At 38.1% G+C, this 17,406-nt stretch overlaps 1 protein-coding gene and 2 long non-coding RNA genes across 5 annotated transcripts in view; 2 read left to right on the forward strand and 1 right to left on the reverse strand.

Annotated features, from left to right (window-relative positions):
* The window catches only part of acot7 (acyl-CoA thioesterase 7), a 113,677-nt gene that overhangs the window by 9,477 nt on the left and 86,794 nt on the right, over positions 1-17,406 (reverse strand). For all 3 annotated transcript variants that reach the window (XM_082189469.1, XM_082189470.1, XM_082189471.1), the window contains one exon: positions 12,533-12,717. In XM_082189469.1, coding sequence (XP_082045595.1) covers positions 12,533-12,717 — 185 coding nt within the window. The remainder of the gene's footprint in view (positions 1-12,532; positions 12,718-17,406) is intronic.
* Positions 1,988-4,954, forward strand: LOC309513573. Its single transcript, XR_014211475.1, has 2 exons — positions 1,988-2,019; positions 2,065-4,954. It is a non-coding gene; the product is annotated as an uncharacterized lncRNA (long non-coding RNA).
* LOC309513566 lies at positions 7,488-10,128 on the forward strand. Its single transcript, XR_014211468.1, has 2 exons — positions 7,488-7,620; positions 8,172-10,128. It is a non-coding gene; the product is annotated as an uncharacterized lncRNA (long non-coding RNA).

Raw genomic sequence — 17,406 nt, forward strand, 5'->3', positions numbered from 1 at the left:
GCACTACGTTTTAAGACGAGACACGGCAGGCAAAAACATTGGGGTTTTTTTACTGGTCAATTTTGAGATTTTTGGATATTTGTCTTCAATAACATGTCTTCCTTCAGACTTGTGGCGAAAAAAAGTCCGAAATACACATTTAGGTCTTTATTTTACTACACTTTGTCTGTTTGCGTCTGTAGATTTCTCATAAATTCAACAAAAGTTGGCGTTCTTAATCAACATGCTGCTCCGCGATCGCTGTCTGCTCCCTGTCATCACATGCACCGCTGGAAAGCTCTCTCTCTCCTGTACAATGCTATCGGATCCAAATATGGTCATTTCCTTTTTATCAGCAACCAATCGTGAAAGTAAAAGGGCTGAATGCGCTGAATCTCATTGGCTGATGATAAATCTTTAAAACCCGTTTTCTCAAAATGACTTTTCTCTCATACTCCAAGTCCGAAATCTCCACATCAGTAGCACCTATATACACCAAACCTTCCAGTCTTGTACCTAGTTATATTATGAAGACATTTACAGAGGGATTTGTAAATATATTATTCCTAGCCTGATTTATATAACATTTTATTCCAAAAAAACATGGCGAAAATCTTTTTTTTTAAGGCTATTGACAGTATATTCTGATTTACAGGATAACAAAAGTAGATATCCATAAATCCCTCTGTAATTTTTTTCCCATCTAATATGTGAACACAATGAAAAAATATTTTTTAACCTGGCTTTATAACTGGGAACGTTTCATGGTGATATCTGCTAGTTAAAATTTTTACCCTATTCACCTGTAGTGTCTCGCCTTAAATTATTAGCTTCAATATTTCTCGAGGAAAGGAGTTTCCCCACTGCGTATTAGCTATGCAATACGATGTGACCGTTCTCAAAAGGGAACAGAGAATCACCAAATAACTAGGCCTACACATTAAACGTGGACGACGCCGAACAAAGAACTGAGAGAAAAAAAAGGTTTGTATACACAGGGAAGGTAATCAATGAAACATGGAACATGTGTGTAACTAAATTAGCAACAAACAATGCAAGAGAACTGAGGCAATAGAGACAGGAAAAAAACATGACATGATTATTACAATATATAAGAGCACTGGTGGAGGGGGAGGTTTTTAGCAAATAAATTCAATTTCGGTCTGTTCAAGGCTATAATTTAAAGTCAAGTCAAGTCACATTTATTTATAGAGCACTTTTTACAATACAGATTGTTTCAAAGCAGCTTTTACAGAGATAACAGGAAAATAATGCAAAAAAGTTTGTTTCCAGAAGAAAATAGTGTCACAGTCCAGCTTAAGTAAGTTCAGTTATGTTTCATTTTTGTTTTTAAACAAAAGTTATTAATTTAGTTCATTTATATATATATATATATATTATAGCCGCTCTGGAGTAAACCGTGATGTCATCGTTCAGTTCAGTTCTTGTGTAATAGTGTCAATGCAGGTAGATCAATATTATTGTTGAATATTAAATTAAATGTTAAATTTAATGTCCCCAACTAAGCAAGCCAAGCCAATGGCAACAAAGGTGAAAAAAAGGCGACAGTGTACAAAGTCTCTCCTGTACAATGCTATCGGATCCAAATATGGTCATTTCCTTTTTATCAGCAACCAATCGTGAAAGTAAAAGGGCTGAATGCGCTGAATCTCATTGGCTGATGATAAATCTTTAAAACCCGTTTTCTCAAAATGACTTTTCTCTCATACTCCAAGTCCGAAATCTCCACATCAGATTTGGCTCCACAGGAACCAAAACTCCATCAGGTGGCAGAATGAAAAAAATAAATAAAAAAATTTAAAGACTTGGAATATAATGCACAATAAGTATGAACTACATTCACTTTTTTGTCCTTATGCTTATGCTTGACGTCCCAGACATGATATACTTATTTATTTGTATGAAAATGGACATTGTAAACACATTTCAAAACATCTCCCTTTGTGTTCCACAGAATAAAGAATGTCATAAAGGTTTGGAACAACATGCATGTGTCAGAATGCTCCAGCTATTTCTTTAGTACTTATTGCAAAATCAATATATATTCAATTCAAGTGTTTTGAGTCTATCTAATAAAAAATGCATTTTTATTGGCTCCTTTCCTACGTCTATTGCCACATACAATGTATGCAAAGCTTATGTAGACAATTTGTATTTCAGGAAATTTTAACTGTACATTTTCACCGTAATTATTAAGAAAAAATGTAAGATAGATAAGAAATTTACTCGAAGTTTAATGTAATAAGTCATCCTGTATTTCTGTTTGTATTCATGTTTGATGTGTGATATCACGCTTTTAACCTCTTATTGCACACACATCACGAGCTGTTTCTAAAAATAAACAGCTATCACGCTGCAAACCCAGTGGTTGCTAGGGTAACTCAACTTGTTTTGTTTGGCATGGACCAGCTGAGTGTTTGTCAAAAGCATTAATGGGTCCAGAAAGTCTATGTGTCTATACACTGCAAAAATCATTTTTGTAATCAGTATTTTTGTCATGTTTTTGAGTAAAAAAAAATAAATAAACATAGGCTACTTAAAACAATACATTTACATAGATGCAAAATTGTGTAATATGGGCTACTAAGACTATCTATATAATTATATTTCTCCTACATAGATTTAACAAACTTTAGTGAGGTTTATGCTAATTTCATGATATATTTTTCTTAAAGCATGTCTCATTATTTTACATATTTTGCTTCTCATGTAAATTCACCTTATTTTAAGATTATTTAGATATTGTTACTGAAAAAAAGAAAAGAAAAAAAAAGTACTGTACATGCTGTTCTTAAAAGAACATGATGTTTTCATTCATCTTGTCTCTCTCTGCAATGTTTCCTGAGAGGACCCTGTCATAATGCTGGCTCTAAAAGGGCAAACCTCTGAATGTCTGGGTGATCACTGTGTGTAGTCCCACCCATCCCATGATCCCCCACTTTTCTGTGCTTTCATTCCCAGTACTATTCACCCCTCCCCCAGCCCATAACTCCCCTCCACCAAGAGCTAAAACTGGAATCCTAAAAATAGTCATGAAATGTCTCTCACAGAAGGAAGAAAAAACACCTGAAGTCTGAAATAGCAGAAATAGTCTGTCAATATACTATTTATATTCTGAAACACAAGAGTGAGGAGCCACACTATGATTGATGCTCATGCAGTTTTCATTTGCGTTTCTATTTATGGAATAGAAACCTAATCTAAAATGATAACTATTTATGGTTAATAAGTTGTTAAAGCATTATCTAATTCTCTGCATATGAGATAATTAAACAATCACTATTTGTATATAGCCTATTGATATATTAATGTAGAGACAAAAATGTATAAACTAATAGTTTGCAATTTATTTGCAAGGACTTTATTACTGTACACTTATTATAAAGTGTTACCGAAGCGTTTGGAATTCTATATAATATTACAAAATGTTAAACACAGTTGACCATAACATTCACACAAGTGACATAGCTGACCAAACACATTACATACCTAAGAGCACTAATTGTTTTGTGAAGAATTGAATTTAATGTGAAGAATAAATATTTTTTTTGGTTGATGCCAGATGTATCCCTAAATATAGAAACAATCTTTATTGTATATTGTATAGTATAACATTACAGGTACGTTATAAATGTAAGTAATATTTTGTAAAAGTTTGTGTGATCTGTGACTATGACCAAAAGTGGCACTTGATGGGTAACATTGATGGAATTTTAATTTATGGTAACACTACAATAAGGTTTCATATGTTAACTACTTTAGTTAACATGAACTAAGAATTAACAATACTTCTACATCATTTATTAATCTAAGTTAATTTCAACATTTACTAATATATTATCAAAATCAAAAGTTGTATTTCTAAACATTAGTTAATGCACTGCAAACTAACATGAAAAACAATAAACGGCTGTATTTTGATTAACTAACATTAACAAAGATTAATAAATACTGTAACAAATGTATTGCTCATTGTTAGTTCATGTTAGTTAATGCGATAACTAATGTTAACAAATGAGACCTTAGTGTAAAGTGTTACCTAATTTATTTTGACATGTCATTTCAGCATTAGGCATTGTATGGTCAACCATGACTTTTTAAATCATTTACATAGCCTAGTTCGATCTAAAATTTGAACCTTTCTTATTAAACTGATTTTATTTTATTAAAATTGTGTAGAACACACAACCTATAGTAATTTACTTTATATTACTGTACTGCTACTGTGTGCTAATAACTATTATTTATCTTGAGATAAATTGGAATCGTTGATATTTTATGTGTAGCAAAATAAAAAATAAAAAAAAGTTTAAAAAAACTTGATCCATTGTTATTTAGAAATTAATAAACAAATAATGCAGACATTAACGTTTTATGGGCTTTATTAAAATTCTACAATTGGTATATTTTTCAAACAATTTGAATGATTATTTAAAGCTAATTAATGAAGAAAAGATTATAAAAAGAAAAGATGAACTGATGATATATTTTGGTAATAGACATCAAATGAACCCCCAAATTATAGAATCACAGAGCTGGTTCTGAGCTCAATGTGCACAAGCAACTGAGCATGTGTTGAGAGTTGTGTATTGATGGTGCACAGTGTGGCTATTATGAGTTTTCTGTAGGGAGCTGAGAATGCCAACACCTATGGAGCTTACCATCTGTCACTACCATATCGAAGGCGTCTCGGCATGCCTACTTACAGCCAAAATGATGATTGATTGGCCTTCTGTTCAAGAATGAATATCTGTCTGAGGCCAATCTTATGTAAATGCCTTATTTGTTGTATAAGCCATGTGCTCAAGAGGGTCTTGGGGCAAACATTTTGCATATCATTTGCAGTTAATTACATGACCCAACATATTTATTAGATAATGACTGATTTTTGTGTCAATTAAATTACACACAATGTAATGCATAAGGAAAATTCCTTATTGCTTATTTGGGTTAACCCTAAACTTCAGCAAAGTCTTTTTGGACAGTGCGGGTGCAGTGTGATCAGACTTAGAATCTTCACCTGACAAATGAAAAAATAAGAGAGAAAAAATAAATAAAAATACAACTCCCATAGATTTGCCCTGAAGGAGGTTTGAGATTTATGGCGCTTTTCCACTACACAGTACCGGCTCGCCTCGACTCGACTCGACTCAGCTCGGCTCGGCTCGGCTCGCTTTTCGCTCCGTTTTCCATTGCAGATAGTACCTCCACAATAGTACCTGGTCGTCATAGCGACGCCGCAGGAAACTGCCGTGACTTAATCTTTTACGCGAGACGCGCGAGACACACCCGCTACCCACACACACAGGACAATGGAGGAAATCGAGTGTATGCTGTTTTTGGATGTTTTTGTTTTTGTTTTTGCTGTTTTTTATTCAGGATACTCCGTCTGGCGCGTGCAATGATGACGCAGTGAATAGTGACGATTCTCTCTGACCAATCAGCCGTCTGCTGTGTTTCCACGTCACATTTTAGTATCGCCTCAGCTCGCTTTAGAACCTCGCTGGAGGTGGTACGAAAAAAAGTACCTGGAAGCAGGTACAGGTACAACTTTTACACAGTGGAAAACCAAACAGAGCCGAGTCGAGTCGAGTCGAGGCGAGCCGAGGCGAGCTGGTACTGTGTAGTGGAAAAGCGCCATTAGTGACCTCAAAACAATTGGAAACGACCTAGGCAAGGTGGGGGTTTGGACAGCATCAGCATAAATCTTTGGTAATAATTTATTGGAATAAATACATTCAAGTATCTTGTAATTATCTTTGAAGACCAGCATTTCATTATGACTCCTTTACAGCCAAATACGGCATGTAGTTGTTAGGGGAAACTTTTGTCCAAAATAGGCTTAAAATGTTATTTAGAATGCTGCCAGCAAATGTCTTTTAATCTAGTGAGACAGATTCGCGGCTTAACTGGCGAGATACAGAAACATCAGAGAGAATACACAGTGTGATGGTAAAGAAGAGCTGACCTGAAATCTCCCATGAGAAAACTGAAATATATGGCCATAGCTGGTTTGTTTTAATTGGGTATACATTTTATTTCCCCCCTGAAGTCCACCAACATTTCACACCAAGCCCCATTGTCTCCTGTTGGCAGATATTGTAACTCATCACCTGGCTGCAAAATACATCTTTTCACCATTGCTGGCCATTTAAAATATTTTAGTATTCTGGCAAAATAATTTTGTTGCAAACAACATTTAAATAAATAATTAATATTGTGGTGAACAGCACATTCCAGAGCCCAGTTTATGGCCGGTCCCCTCTCTGTCCAATAACAGTGAACAAAGGTTTGCTACATTTTGATTGGATCTTGGTGGACTAACACAAACAAACTGTCCAACACCATCAGATAAAGCTGCTAGGATAACAGCCAGACACCTCTTAGATGGCAAGAAGACGACTTCTATCATGCCCGAGAAGGACAGGACTTCCACATGCAGTTTCTGCCCTTCAACCATCTGGAGACTAATTCCTAAGGTCTTGGTCTGTGACTGCCATAAAAGTTCCTCAGGACCTCCGGATGCAGCAGTAGTGGTATTTGTTTATAATATTGCCAAAGGTATTCTGGTAGTGGTTTGGAAAGTGATAAATGCATCGATAAAACTTTAAAAACTTTTAACTGTGTGCTTTATGCAAAGGAGTTCCACAGGGGAAAAAAGGGTGGGCTAAACTGTGTGTGCCCCCTCTGATGCCAGCAGCCAATCACAGCACTGGAATGGAGAAGCACCAAATTGCAATCTCCTCCTCCTCCAAAGTTCTGGGTCTCAGTCCTGTAAGGGGAGAGGATCTAAACAGAAACGCTGCACTGTTACGAGTCTGCGGCCCGTTACAAGGAAGGCAGCAACAGATACAAGTTCTGAGTCTCTGGTCTGCAAAGGTGACATAACAGATAAACCGACTCCGGTTTGTCCAGAGGGCAACAACAGATTCCATGAGATGGGTCTACAGCTTGTGAGGCAAAAACAGATACAACCACGTTCTCAGCCTCCAGTCTGTGAGGAACGAGACATTAACAGACACTATGTTCAGAATCTTTGTCCAGCAAGACAATAACAGATGCAGCTTGTTCCAAGCCTCCATGCCAGAGAGACTTTTTACAGTAGAAGTAATATAGCTGATGATAGTTAATAACAAATATTAATTTTATTTGTTTGATGCATAATAAGGTTTGTGATGGAATTTTTAAATTAATCATTACTAACATTTCTTTTCCTTGCAGGATTAACATTTATATGCTTTTGAAACCTAAATGTCCACAAACATTGGGCCAAAGTCAGTGTGTGTCTGAATCATATCTGAATATAACAAAAGAGGAAATGAAACTAGACAGTTGTCTAAATATATAAACTCACGAACAAGGTGAAGTAATGAAGATATCCAGATTTGCTTTCACCTAACAGAAGGGTTTGCTGAATTCTACATATGAAGAACCAATAGAAAGATGATGTAATGAATCATGTCACCTTTACCATGCTCCTATTCTATAAAAAACTGTTGTACTCTTTTTGCTGGTAGGATTCTCTCTGAAATTGGTCTGAGATCCTCCTGGGATCAAAGGCAATGCCTTCCATATTCAATGGCAATGTCTAAAGTCTGTCTAGTTTATGCTGCGTACCAAGTTAGAGGAGTACTAGTCTCAGCCTCCGACGTCACGCCCACGGACCGTTGGCTAAACGTCTGATGCATATGGCACACTTTTCTGGAAACACTTCAGGAGTTTCGAAGTCGCGATCTGATTGGTTGAATTCTACAGGATGTCCGGGAGACGTGTGTGTCGCATTCTTTATCGGCCCGCCTGGAAAAAAATGCCGTGATGCCAAAACCCCTCGTGGAAGAAGAAAGCCGTTGTGTTTACAACTGAGACAATAGCGCTTGCCAGGATCAATTAAACGCTGGATTTTCAAAAAGTATGTGAAGTTCGCGGCTCCATTGTTGCAGTAAACTTGCACAACGTTCATGAATGAATAATTTATTAGATGCACACCGGTCTGTTATTGTAGGGACATCGACATTATATTGCCACGCCCCTAAACATGACGCGGAACAAAACGAACTGTGATTGGTTGGGTTACATGTCAGTCAAACGTCCTCTTGGGCGGTCCTTGGCCAAGAAAAGCTCAGATAGAGTCCAGACCTTCTGCAGTCAGTCTGAAGGTCTGGCTACGCGAGACTAGAGGAGTACTAAAGACCGTATTCCCGAGTGATAGTGTTCAAAAAGGTTGAGATGTCAACTGACTCGATGCCAGTTGTCGACTGTAGACGCAGTGCTAGAGCATAAATATTATTAAGAGTGTATTCACTCCTGCCTTGTTTGGTTCGATTGAATCGAACTCTAGTTCGTTTCCACCCTTGGTGCGGACCTTTTGGGCAGGTGTGAATACAGCAATCGAACTCGGGTGCGGACCAAACAATCGAACCGAGACCTAGCTGAAGAGGTGGTCTCGGTACGGTTCCAAAAGAACTCTGGTACGGTTAGTTTACGATGTGAACATGAACCGACCCAATTGCAAGAAAGCACTGCGCCTTTACGTTCATTTAATTATTTGACTGCTCTTATGCTCTTATGAGGATAACACAACGGACATTTTGGCATAATGGTTTGTGTTATTGTTCGTTCAAGTGCGAAAGAGAATTCCATTCCGGCGCGCTGTCTGGCCACACGATACTGTTGTGCGTCTTTCTGCGCGTCGTGTGTGCATCATTGGAATGGAATGAATGAATGAGTGTGTGCATCAGGACATTCACATACAGAGCGTTCTCTTTAGTCTAATCGCGCATAAATGCTTGACGGAACCGTCTTGCAGCACATTGTCGTCTTCTCAATCCAAATTACAACATCGTATAGAATGATGACATTGTATCATATGATACTCATTAGTTTCTTCATATTGCATTTGTAGAGCATAACACAAAATCAGTAAAAGAACAAATATTGCAGTACGAAATATCTCCATGCTGAGCCTTTTTTTTTTGCACTTCCTGATTTCCCTACTTGAGAATCCTTGTCCAATGAATGGACGACCTTAGCACACCTGTGGTTTTGTTTACAAATTTTGGTTCACTTGCAAAAAGAGCAGTGTGAAAGCGAACCGTACCAAACCAAAAATAAAAACATTTTATTTGGTCCGGACCAAAGCAAGTGAACTATCGGACTTTCCTGGTGTGAATACACCCTAAGTGTCGACTGGAGACGCCCCAGGTAAACTTAAAGGGGTCATAGACTGGATTATTTTATCATTTTAGGTTTCCTGGGGTGCCCTTATAATGTTAGTATGATTTTAACATAAAAATTGTCATAATTTATAAATAAAAGGCATTTTTCCAAGCCTGATTTTAGCCTCTGATTTGAACGCTCTGTTTTAAGGGGCGTGTCTGCTGAGAGACTGCTGTGATTGGCTGACATGTTTGCATATGAAATAGCTAGTATTACATGTGGAACTAACTCTAAAACTTTTACTACGTTTTTACTATAACAGCTATTGAGATTAAGGAATCGTGAAAAGTATTGATCATAATGATCTATTCCCATCACATGAAAGGTTGCAGTGATGAGCATTGAGCAGATGACAGACAGTCTGTTGATCGCATATGAAATTACACCTCTGGCTTTCACCAAATAACAATGCAAACACGATGTAAATACAGTAAAAGCTTCGTTGTACTGTACATTGTAACAGCGTCATGATTTTATGATGATCATGTTCATCAACGAGTTTTGGCAAGTGTCCAGATAAACGTTTGATTGACAGCCTGGGCAATTGGAAAGGGAGTGTTCTTTGATTGCTTTCTTTATATAATTTAATCACAGTTTAAATAAGATTATTTTCATCCTACTAAGAGAAGTTGATTGTTTAGTCACTGGCTTGATTTACTGATGCATAAACAGTATTGAACGATATTTTGAGAGATAATCTGTCTGAACTTGAATAATTACATCAGAAATCACTGATCACAGATCAGGCATTAGAATAAACATGACTACTTACATGTTTGTGGCATTGCTGGCAGATCCATATCGTAAAAGTCTGTTTGCAAAGCCTCCGCCAAAATTTACCAAATGATCCACAGTGAAATACAGCGAATAAAAACAAATAATGCACTGCTGAGACATTCACATTGTTGGGAACCATGATTTTTGGAATGACTTATCGCAAGAGGAAAAATTACGTTTTACTCGCATAACATCGGTTAATGGAAACGCCGTCATTTTGCAATAGTTTTTTATCAATATTTAGAAAAAAAATCACAAACGTTTTGTGCAAATCTCTAAGGGAAACGTGCCTACTGTTCACTAACGCGCCAGTGGGCGGGGCCAAAGCTGAAGTGTGACGTCACAAGTCTCCACTTTTTAGATCCTGTCGTTTGCTGGCCTTGGTTTCAATAAAAGCAGTTTTTGGAATAACAAGAAAGTTTTGAGTTTTGAAACTTACAGGGTATTTTTATAGTATAACAAACTCTTAACTGTCAAAGTTAAAGGCACACTGTGGAGAAATTGTGTTTTTGTCAAACAGCGACCCCTAGAGTCGCTGTGGAATACTTGCACTGTCGTAAATTGCTAGGCAATAAAACATAACGCAAAAAACACATAAGAGAAACGAGTGTTTGTTAGCAAGTCTGTTAACAGCTCTGATAATCGAAAGCTAGCTAGACATATGTGGAAATTATTGGACTGGTCTAATTATCAGCAATGGATGAATGAACAGCATGTAAAGAAATTACATACTACAAGCAAGCGCAACAACATACAACATAGAATGCAAACAAGTTTACAAATAAGAGATTTATTTACTGGCCACTTCATGCGTTTTCTCAGATCGGATTTCTGATTTATCAAAACGATTCCATTTACACCTGGTCACATAAATGTGTTTTTGCGAAACGGATTTAAATCCGATCTTCAATTCTCGCGCTATATGCAGATTTAATGGAGTGCAATTAACCGAAAGCAACAGATATGAGCTGCATTTTATTGATCATCAGCTAAAATTTCAAAATGTAACAGCCCTGGTAAGATCATTTCGTTTCTTTACTTTTAATGATGATGATTGTGTGATAAGCGTCTGTGACTTACTTTCACTTTGATTTGCGATAGTTTGCACGTTGGCTTGATGAATCGATGCTCAGCTGTGGTAATGCGTGTTCCAGTAGCGTCGTCATATCTGGCAATAACATATAGACTATAACACGCTCTCACACGTTTTTTTATTTATTTTTTTAACATTTTTGGGAGGAGTACAATTTACATATGTGGTTTCAACAACCAGATGCACACTTGTCAAGTTTCGTCTGGAATGTGTCTCAGACCTCCTCCTGAAGTGGTTTGAGCGGTCGGATTCAAATCCGTCTTGAATGCGTTTCGGAGGACATTTACACCTGGTCTTTCCACGATCAGATAGCTATCCGATCTGAGAAAACGCATGAAGTGGCCAGGTGTAAACAGCCCCCATGACAAAAACATACGCACGAAAGCCGAAAACAAACGCTGGTTGGCCTCTCACGTCCATAGACAGTATATAAACGCTCACGTCCAAATTTGAGGAAGTGGTGGGGGAAGTGACGTATGCCGTAAAGCAGTCGAATTTTGTAGTTCTTTTTGTGCTCGGGTTACTACCCGAACCCCGAAGTTACGTAGTGCCAGTAAAAGCGATACAGACCCCGTCAGGCTATGGCAGACGTGTCATTCAACCTATTGTAAGTCGATGTACCATCACAAGGGTCTTGGAAATATATTATGAAGGTTGAAAAGCTACTAACTTTTTTTTTATTTTATTTTTTTTATTCTCATTCTATGACCCCTTTAAGTCAGGTGCGTAGGGGAAAATCTACCACAGGTTATTCACCTTATTTTTTGTGCCATTCATCCATGACCATCACCTCATGTTGCAGCATTTTTACACAATTCCTGGAAGCTGAAAACATCCCAGTTCTTGCATGGCCAGCATACTCACCGGACATGTCACCCACTGAGCATGTCTGGGATGCTCTGGATCGGCGTATATGACAGCGTGTTCCAGGTCCTGCCAATATCCAGCAACTTCGCACAGCCATTGAATAGGAGTGGACCAACATTCCACAGGCCACAATCAAAAACCTTTTTTTTTTTTTTTACCCCCCAAATATATATTTTTTTAAATAGACAAAAGGATTCGCACACAATGAACAAGGCAAAAAAGTGCTGTAATGTGCAAAGAGCAAAATATTTTTGAGATTAACTCTTCATCAGTGATATACAGTATAACTGCAGATTTTTCTACTTTTGTGTATACTATGCACAATTTTTGTATGTATAGAAAACTCTGATCAACTAATATATTTGGCAAAATGTGCACTGGCATACAGTGGAGAACACTGTGCTATATTCCACACTGGACTGCGATCAACTTTACCTTCAATTTCCATCAGCAGTCTTTTTCTTGCTCAAAAGACATTTTAAATATAAATTTGGATTAATAATGTCAATCACACTTTAGATTAGGGTCCAATTCTCACTATTAACTACGCCTATTGTACATGAGCTCTGAATTACTCACCTTCAGTGGTGGCACAGGAAGGGGCTTGTTGTCTTTGTCCAGTGAGATATAGGTGAAAAAGGCTGTGACAGCCCTATATTTTCCCTTCTCAGCCTCCACCAGATAGTCAGCATCAACAAAAACCTCAATCTCCATTGACTTATTACTGGTGAAGGTCATTCGCCCGGAAACAGTAATGACACAGCCTGCAGGGGTCACATAAAGTCAGGTATTAAATCTATTCATCATTATATGATAGCATATTCATTCTAAGACAAAAGTACTGTTATGTGTCTACAGAATTAAACAATCTGCTGATGTTGAAATCTTCAAGGGAATACTAAGTGTTACAGCATGCAGGAAAGTATATGTACTATTCTAAAATATATGTACAGTACACACTAATCTAATAACTATATAATAATTCTATAAAAATTTAGTTTATTGATTCAATGTAACAATTTTCTTATAATAAATTAAGGATTACATAAACAGTGGGGTCATGGAAATCAATGTGTGTAATTGTGTTCAATGTGGAGTCAACTACAAAAAAATGCCATTTGTAAGTTGACGTCTTGAAGAGGGCAAACACTGTGGCACTATCAAAACATTGCTATTTTTTTTTTTTTTTGTTAGTGGTCTGATATGTCACTGAAGAAATGAATCAATGGCGTAAGCTGTTAACCAGTTTGTCCAAATAATGGCAAACCCCTATTTGGTATCATAAAATACTAGAGTAGCAGAAGGCTTTCCATTTCTGAAAAGACAACATAGTAAAATAATTCTGGTCACAATGATTTGAGAGACCTTTTGGAATTTTTGCGATAGCTGTAGATTTTCGTTTTCATCACCTGTAAATATTGTTGTCAAGTCGGCACTGTAATTAAAAAAAAATTGACGATACCAGCATTTCCCTCTAGCATTTTGAGCGCTGTTGAACAGATACTTCAACATTCTTAAACAAATTTGTCACATTTTTATTATTTCAGTACCGACTTGGTACCGAAGTCGGTAATGTTGACAACACTACCTGTACATGTACATTTTCATTTATTTGGTCGATGCATTTTATGAAAAGCTGAATTCTAGTTACAGTATACAATATACATTTGATCAGTACTCTATGTGTTCTATATCAGTTGAGCTGCATGAACCATGGTACAACATATTTTAGCATTATAGGTAGTATCTGTGGATGATAAGAGTGTTTGGGAAACCTGTATGAAAACAGTAATGATTTTTGCAAATATATTTGGTGCTGCTAGTGGCGTAGACATTACACAATTCCTTGGTACAAACTGCTTTATGTTGCATTTTAACCAAAGTTGGATACCGGTATATAAATTGTGCATAATATTTCTTCTCATTTTCAACCATATACAGGCCTTTCAATGCCTGTAATTTGGTTAACATTACATGGTCTGCACAGGCCCAATATTTCCTGATTTATTGGTCAACCTCTATTAATGTAGACTGGGACATATTTTCCTATTTTCCAAGTTTCCATATTTAACTTGAATAGTTTTGATCATGGTTTTTGAGAATGAGGGCATGTCATTCAACCTGTCCAAATGACAGAAAATTTGCACCTGTATACATCAAAACATTTTTGTTGAATTTTATTATTTACATTTAGAATTATTGTCCCCTCTGTCTGAAACAGATCAGTTCTGAACATATCAGAATGAGCTCTGGCAACCACTGCCATAATGCACTGTGCAGTGTATACACTTTAATTGTAACTTTATGTAAAGCTCATAGCTAACACAGAATACAGATGAAAAGATTCTAGACAGCATGGAGAATGAGACAATTAATAAGGCTGTATGAAATTGCAGAAGGTTGTTTCTTTATGTATGTGGTTGGGGGTAACCACCTGCTTCCCCCTCCAGCTTTCTATCTGACGCCTCTGATCTTATCTGTCAAGATTTTTTCAGAGCATAACTTGCTCCTTTACATTTTTTCATTTCACTTGTCCTCTCTGTTAAACATAGCCCAAGAATGGACAGACCTCATTATGCCTTATACACCACATTCCCTTAATGATTCTGGGGGAAAAAAAGCTTAAATTAACCTTTACACATTTAATGGAGCCCTGTGTAGTTGCAGAATGGCTTAATAAGAACTCGGAACCCCGATTTGCTAGGTACAGTGTAGAAAAGTGGATGTTGCACATTTAAAAAGCCTTCATGGTAATTTAAAGCAAAGCTGAGCAAGAGAGAATGGTTGAAATTGTTAGGTCCATTTCCATGTCTAATCTCTATTCCCATGGAAACGGAGCCTGGGGGCAGATATATTATTTTGTTCTGTCATTCCTTTACTGTCTTTCCATTCAATTCATCTGGTCACTTAGGACAAACGAACAGTAGGCCTATAGAATTTGCTAGGTATATTTCCAGATAGCACAATTGATTGTGAATCAGTTTCACTTGCTTTGGTGCAAATGAAAGTGACAACAGGTGCACTGGAGAGGGAATAGCAAGACAACCCCCAAAAAAGGGAATTATTTTGCAGGTGGTGGCCAAAGACAATTGTTCTTCCTGAAAGATTTGTCTTTAGTTTTGTGTTTTGCTAGGGTCCTTGTCACTGTCTGTAGCATAAGGCAGTACCTGCAATTAGGTTGCAGAGGCAGTCCTACTCCACCAGGATGGCACATCCATACGTGACGTTGCAAGGAGGTTTAGTGTGTCTCCCAGCACAATTTTAAGAGCATGGAGGAGATACGGGAGACAGGCAGTTACACGAGGAGAGCTGGATAGGGATGTAGAAGGGCAGCAATCCAGTAGCAGGACCGGTATCTGCTCCTTTGTGCGAGGAGGAACAGGAGGAGCACTGCCAGATCCCTACAAAATGACCTCAAGCAGGTAACTGGTATGCATGTTTCTGACCAAACTGTCAGAAACAGACTTCATGAGGGTGGCATGAGGACCCGACATCCTCTAGTGGGAGCTGGTCTCACAGCTCAGCACTGTGCAGTTCGATTGGCATTTGCCAGAGAACACCAGAATTGGCACTGGGCACATATGACTGTGACGTGAAAGAGTCTGGAGATGCCTTGGGGAACGTTATGCTGCATGCAACATCATCCAGCATGACCGGTTTGGTGGTGGGTCAGTAATGGTCTGGGGAGGAATATCGTTGGAGGGTCGCTCAGACCTCTGTGTGCTATCCAATGGTTCCCTTACTGCTTTTAGGTACCGGGATGAAATCCTCAGAGCCATTGTCAGACCTTATGCTGGTGCAGTGGGGCCTGGGTTACTCCTGGTGAATGATAATGTGGCTAGAGTGTGTAGACAGTTTTTAGATGACGAAGGCATTGATGCCATTAACTGGCCCTCACGTTTCCCAGACCTAAATCCAATTGAGAACCTCTAGGACATTATGTATCGGAGAATCAGAAGCCACCAAGTAGCATGACAGACTGTCCAAGAGCTTACTGATGCCCTGATCCAGGTGTGGGAGGAGATCCCCCTGGACATCGGCATGTGGCATCGCTGCACACCCCAACTCTCTAAACCCCACAATAGTCAAATAACCACGGGGTGCAGATGCCTGACTCACATAGTTCGTGAAAAAATAGCCAGAGGGAACGTAGCTTCCTCAAAGCGTTCACAATAAGGGAAATTGGCTCCCTTGAGAGTCGATCTAGCATGCTCCGATACCAAGCAGATGACACATAAATCGTATTTATCATCCCTTGTAAGGGCATGGCGGAACACACAGCTTGCAATGTTTACTGGATGCCATTTCTTAAAGGGCCCCTATTATGCTATTTTAAAGTTTCCTAATGTTGTTTTGGAGTCTCCTACAACAGGTTTACATGCATCAAAGGTCAAAAAACTGTTTCATTTTCTCATAATATACATTTGCACATCACCAGAATGTCAATGATTCTCAAACGACTCGTCAAATGAATCAATCTCTCTAAATCCCTCCTTTCCACAAGCTACTCAGCTCTGATTGGCCAGACAGCTCAGTCTGTTGTGATTGGTTTACCATAACAGCGCGTCGAAAACAAAAACGCCTATTGCCATAACAACGTCTGCTCTGTGTGTCCTGGTCCTGAGGCTTCCTACACTGTAAACTAAACACATTAACAAACAATGACGTTGATTTTACCATATCACTGTGAGCGCGAGTCCGATGATGAAACATTCATTGGAAGAACTAGTTATTCAACCCGAACCTCCATCACAAGGACAACTCGAGCAGGACATTTCTCAGTGATACACTAATGTTACTCAGTTTGAGGTACATGAGATGTTGCAAATGTAATTCCTCAGCATCAGCATTAACAAGTGCATGTCCATCAACTGATTATTTTACTTGTACTCATTTATTTACCGAGCATTTTTCTAATATATTGCGGTGAACACGTGGAAACTGTATCAATAACAGTCCATGTAAGTTATGCAATACATTAGCCGAGCTCTGAATGACTGATGTAACGTAAACATTGGTAAAACAAATCTTGCTCCATGCTTAATCTTTCCTCAAACTAGTGAGAACGACAGAATATCTGCATTAATAGACATAGTTTTAGGTAATATTGGCCCACAGCTGATTAGCAGAAGTATTTCAGTTAGACAGTAATAACGTGAGTTAGCCAGTTAGCAGGAGACCTACACAATATAAAACTCAAAACGAAGTATTTTGAACACCATCTTTCAAGAGCAAGCGGTTTGCGAAAGTGAAAAGTGAAAGTGAAAGTGACACGTGACGGCCAAGTATGGTAACCCATACTTGGAATTTGACCTCTGCATTTAACCCATCCAAGTTAATGCACACACATTAGGAGCAGAGTAGTGAGTAGTTAACACACACACACTGCAAACGTGGATACACACACCCAGAGCAGCGGGCAGCCTTTGTGTGGCGCCCGGGGAGCGATTAGG

Source organism: Leuciscus leuciscus (genome assembly GCF_965113295.1).
Source record: "Leuciscus leuciscus genome assembly, chromosome: 13".
Lineage (NCBI taxonomy): Eukaryota > Metazoa > Chordata > Actinopteri > Cypriniformes > Leuciscidae > Leuciscus > Leuciscus leuciscus.